Source organism: Phaseolus vulgaris, chromosome 2, assembly GCF_000499845.2.
Source record: "Phaseolus vulgaris cultivar G19833 chromosome 2, P. vulgaris v2.0, whole genome shotgun sequence".
Taxonomy (NCBI): Eukaryota; Viridiplantae; Streptophyta; class Magnoliopsida; order Fabales; family Fabaceae; genus Phaseolus; species Phaseolus vulgaris.
In genome coordinates, this window is record NC_023758.2 from 7,206,876 (window position 1) to 7,211,449 (window position 4,574).

General features: G+C 43.3%; 1 protein-coding gene across 1 annotated transcript; it reads left to right on the forward strand.

Annotated features, from left to right (window-relative positions):
* Positions 1 to 2,066: 2,066 nt before the first annotated feature.
* LOC137808982 (uncharacterized) lies at positions 2,067 to 3,200 on the forward strand. The gene has a single exon (XM_068610127.1). It carries the CDS (start codon positions 2,067 to 2,069, stop codon positions 3,198 to 3,200), a length of 1,134 nt encoding a protein of 377 aa, XP_068466228.1.
* The last annotated feature ends 1,374 nt before the right edge of the window (positions 3,201 to 4,574 follow it).

The following is a 4,574-nucleotide window of genomic DNA, read 5'->3' on the forward strand; positions in this document are numbered from 1 at the left end:
CAATACACCCTAACATCAATCTCAACACGGTATTTCCTTTCCTGAAAATATTATGTCTTGATCACACTTTCTTATCATTCCATATCTCGTGTAACACATCAATGCACCATTCAATCATATCATATTTTAAACTTTTCTAAACAATTCTAATATATCTCAAAATTCACTTAAACACCTAACTAAGTTCCAAATATATGCTTTCTAAATCAATCATCATCTAAAATCAAACAACCACTTCTCATCAGACATCTTATTTAAGTAATTCAACAAAATATTTAAAAACAGTTAAACTCATTTGTATTAAACACTTTTAAATTTTTAATCACAAACTCTTTCAACAACTTATTCACCTCAAAATCAATATAAAATATTCAAAATCAACCATTTCAGTCAATATATTACTTTACTCTTCAAAATAGACAATCCTACAAACAAAAATTGGAATTGGTGACCATGTCACTCCCACATTCAGATCTTCTAACCTAATGTTCTATTTTAAAAATAAAACTAGCTTCCCTTACTTGAACTTGAGCAGATGATCCCTAAGAGCTCCAAATTACCAAAAGCTCAAGGGTAGCCTAACCTGCACCACAGAGTTCTGATAAAAAATCTAACTATACCACTACGACCCTCAGCTAACAGAGACTACTTCTGAAGATAAAAACATCACATGCAAGCTTAAACCAAAGACAAGCCTAATCAGATCAAAACTAACTTAAAGGAAAATGAGCAAAGAATGAACTTACTCTATCTGAAGATAAAAGCATCACATGCAAGCTTAAACCAAAGATAAGCCTAACCAAATCAAAACCAACTTAAAGGAAAATGAGCAAAGAATGAACTTACTATATTTGAGATTTTGATCGGGCAATCTTGTAGAGTTTATTGCCAAGAGTCTAATGGCAGACTCCGATCGTCGAACTGACAAGCGAGGAGATCAAAATATTAGAGAGAAGGGAGAGGAAAGGAAAAACGAATAAAAATGAACTTACTCTATCAGAGATTTTAATCGGACAATCTTGTAGTCTTCACTGCCAGGAGTCTAATGGCGTACTCCGATCGTTAGACTGATGAGCGAGGAGATCAAAATCTTATAGAGAAGGCCGATGGAAAGAAAATAGAGTTTTTAAAGAGATGATGATTCTTTTAAAATGAAACCTGAATAACTGAATTTGTATTTATATGCTCTTTTAAATTTAATAATAAGATATTTAAGTATCATTTTAATTATACCACTTTTATTCTAAAACTATTTTTCTCGATCCTTACATCTAACCTAGGATTTTGTTGAAAATAAAACTAACATCCTTCATCTGAGTTTGAACAGGTGTGCTCATAGAAAACTCCAATTCTACAAAGGGTGAAAGGTAACTTAACATGTATCACACAAAATCTTCACAAAAATCAAATTCTATTATTAGAACTCTGAACTAATAGAAACTATTGTAAATATATAAATTTAATTGGACAACAATACTAACTTTACATTTGATATTGAATGGAAGCTGTACTGGGATGACCGTTGGTCTATGGACCCGGTCAACCCACTCGTCAAGACCCTACTTTAAGGTACGAGGTCGACCACGTGACATATGTGGCCGACCGATATAAGGTGCTCAAGTCAAAGGTTGACCCGATTAGCAAAGGCTAACCCATGGTTAGGAAACGACCTAATCCAACCTTAATCGCTAAACAACCCCCTAATTCGGCCCAACAGCAAGGGCCCATCAAGGTAATATAAATATCACGCATTCCAAGAAAGAAGGTACGTCATTATCTACAGTATTCCAACTAGCCGAATACGATACCCCACTGACTTGAGCGTTGGAGTGCCATCTGCAGGTACCCCACCAGCCTGAGGAGCCGTTCGGCGAGGAAGATAGAAGGAGGAAAGTGAGACACGACCGACCGAGTGACATCTGAAGACAATAGTTCTCCCAGTCCCCAAACTAGTTCGAGAACAATTGGCGCCCATCGTGGGGCCGAGGAGAGCCAGAAGAAACCACAGTAGTAGATGGTATCAACCCGTAGCATGGCAAGCATGACCGAGGCAGACCAAAATGATGATGGCCCTTCAGAAGGAGTTAGCAGAGATGAAGAAGGCGCACGAGGAGGCCGCTAAGAAGAATGAGGAGGAAATCAAAAACCTCCAAGAAGAAAATAAACGAATGAAGAAGCTGGTCGAAGGGGTGCCGTCCCTCGCCATGACCAACCAGGCCGGCAAGTCCTATGCCACCGGTGCCGGCCTTCAGGCCGAGAAAGAGATGAAAAATGACTTTACTCTGGAGATGGATGGGGAGTCCCATTCTAGCAAAACAGCCAACACTATCGGCATGGCGGGCTCGGATCGGCGTCATCCCTTTACTGACCGCGTCATGGATACCCCCCTGCCAGACAAATGGAAAGGCTTCAACAGGGATCAGTACGATGGGACGACCGACCCCGACGAGCACGTCGACGCATACACAACACACATGAGCCTGTACACCACGGACGACGCGGTCTTTTGCCGAGTCTTCCCCACCTCCCTAAAGGGAGGCGCTCTGAGCTGGTTCACCAAACTCCCTGCGAATTCGATAGATTGTTTCGAGACCCTGATAGCAAAATTCGATGTCCAGTTCGCAACAAGCCGCCCCCACCATCTAACATCCATAACGCTGGTCGGCATTCGCCAAGAGAAGGGAGAGTCCCTCAGAACGTTCATCGATCGGTTCAGCAAGACCGCTATGAGCATTCGCAACCTCAGCCCCGAGGTGGCAATGCACCACATGCTGACCGCCCTTAGACCCGGTCTGTTTGCCGATAGCCTGTGTATGCAGCCTACAACCAACCTCGATGACCTTAGACGCCGAGCGGCGAAATTCATGCAGCTAGAGGAACTTCGCGAATTCAAGAACAACGCCCGGGCCGAGGCAAGTGGAGAAAAGAAGGAGGACAGGGAACGACAAGGAAGGTCACGAACTGGCCGAGACCACAAAAGGGACAACCGAGGACCCCGCTTCTCCCGCTACACGCCTCTGAACGCGGATAGGAGCAAAATTTTGCAAGAGGCCCTAAGGACCGAGTTGATACCACCACCCCGAAGGGCCTTGAGTCCAGAAAATGCCGATCGCAGCAAAAGGTGTCGGTACCACAAGAATACCAGCCACTCCACCGAGGAATGCCAAACCCTGAAAGACAAAATAGAAGAGCTCATTTAGGTCGGGCACCTCAGACGCTTTGTGCGTGGTACCCGGGAAGCGCATCGCTCCCCATGCAAAGAGCAAACGCCTAGGAGAAGAGACCGAACCCCCCCAGGTCCACGAGAAGGTGATAGGTGCGGAGACCGACAGGGACGAAGAGACGACCCCCCACAAGCAGACACTCGTAGGGGCCGAGAGGTAATCAACACCATAGCCGGAGGGTTCGCTGGCGGAGGCAGTTCCAACAGCGCACGCAAGAAGCACCTGCGGGCCGTCCACCAGGTAAACCTCGTCTCCGCCCGGCCGAGGATGCCACCAATTACGTTCACAGATGAAGATTTCAAGGGGATAGACCCAACACAAGACAACCCAATGATGATATAAGTCGATATCGACAACTTTACAATCAAGAAAACCCTTGTGGACCAAGGAAGTTCGGTCGACATATTATACTCGAAGACCTTCAAAGCCATGAGAATCCCAGAGGAGGAAATGATGCCCTACAACGATCACGTGGTCGGTTTTTCTGGGGAACGCGTAGGAACGAAGGGTTACATAGATGATGTGAATGCAATAGCAAGAATACATGATTCTTTGACATTCTTAGGAACAACTTGAGTTGGTCATGAATTGGCACTTTAATTAGAATTGGATCAAGGTTCTAATTCAAGAACTCACCAAGACTTTGCACCGAACCAAAGCTCACATGGAAGTCCATGTTTTGCCAAATTGAATCAAACAACAAGAATGGAAGAAAACAGAATTGATTACAGCCAATTATAGGAAACAGCCGCACAGAATTGAAAATACAGCTGAAAATACCGAATGGAATTGAAGAACAAGTAAACTAAAACATGAACATGAAGAAGAAACAAAGCTTGAGAATAGAAAACTTATGGAGATGGAAGAGTAGGTGATTGATCACGCCACTTAGAGTGTGGATACTCCAAGATTAGTGTGTTGCCGCCACTTGAGGTTCACCATAGACACCCAAGATAAGACTTGATGAAGGCACCAAAGCTCTTCCAATTTCTCTCTCAAATTGAGTAGAGTTTTCTTACTTCAAATTCCAAATCTGATTTGTACAAGCCAAGCACCTTTATTTATAGCCTATAAGGTGCTGAAATGCAAAACTAATCAAATGCAAATGTGCCCCTAAATGACATGTAATTTCGGCGCCAACTAGTGCATGAAGGAAGTGTGACTTTCCTTCCTAGTTTGGCACCTCCTAACTCATATCTACACTCCCCCTAGCATCCCTTACTAAGTTCACACCCCCCTAAGCTTCTACTATTTCTAAACTACAACTAAGGATGCTTTTACAAAAGAGGTTTCTTATGTTTCCCTCTAAGCACCTTCCTAAAGACTATTCTATATATTTTCTACTTAAAG

Bases quoted from the DNA above. Each gene is read 5' to 3' on its own strand.
- LOC137808982 (XM_068610127.1), top strand. From the start codon at position 2,067: ATGGCCCTTCAGAAGGAGTTAGCAGAGATGAAGAAGGCGCACGAGGAG.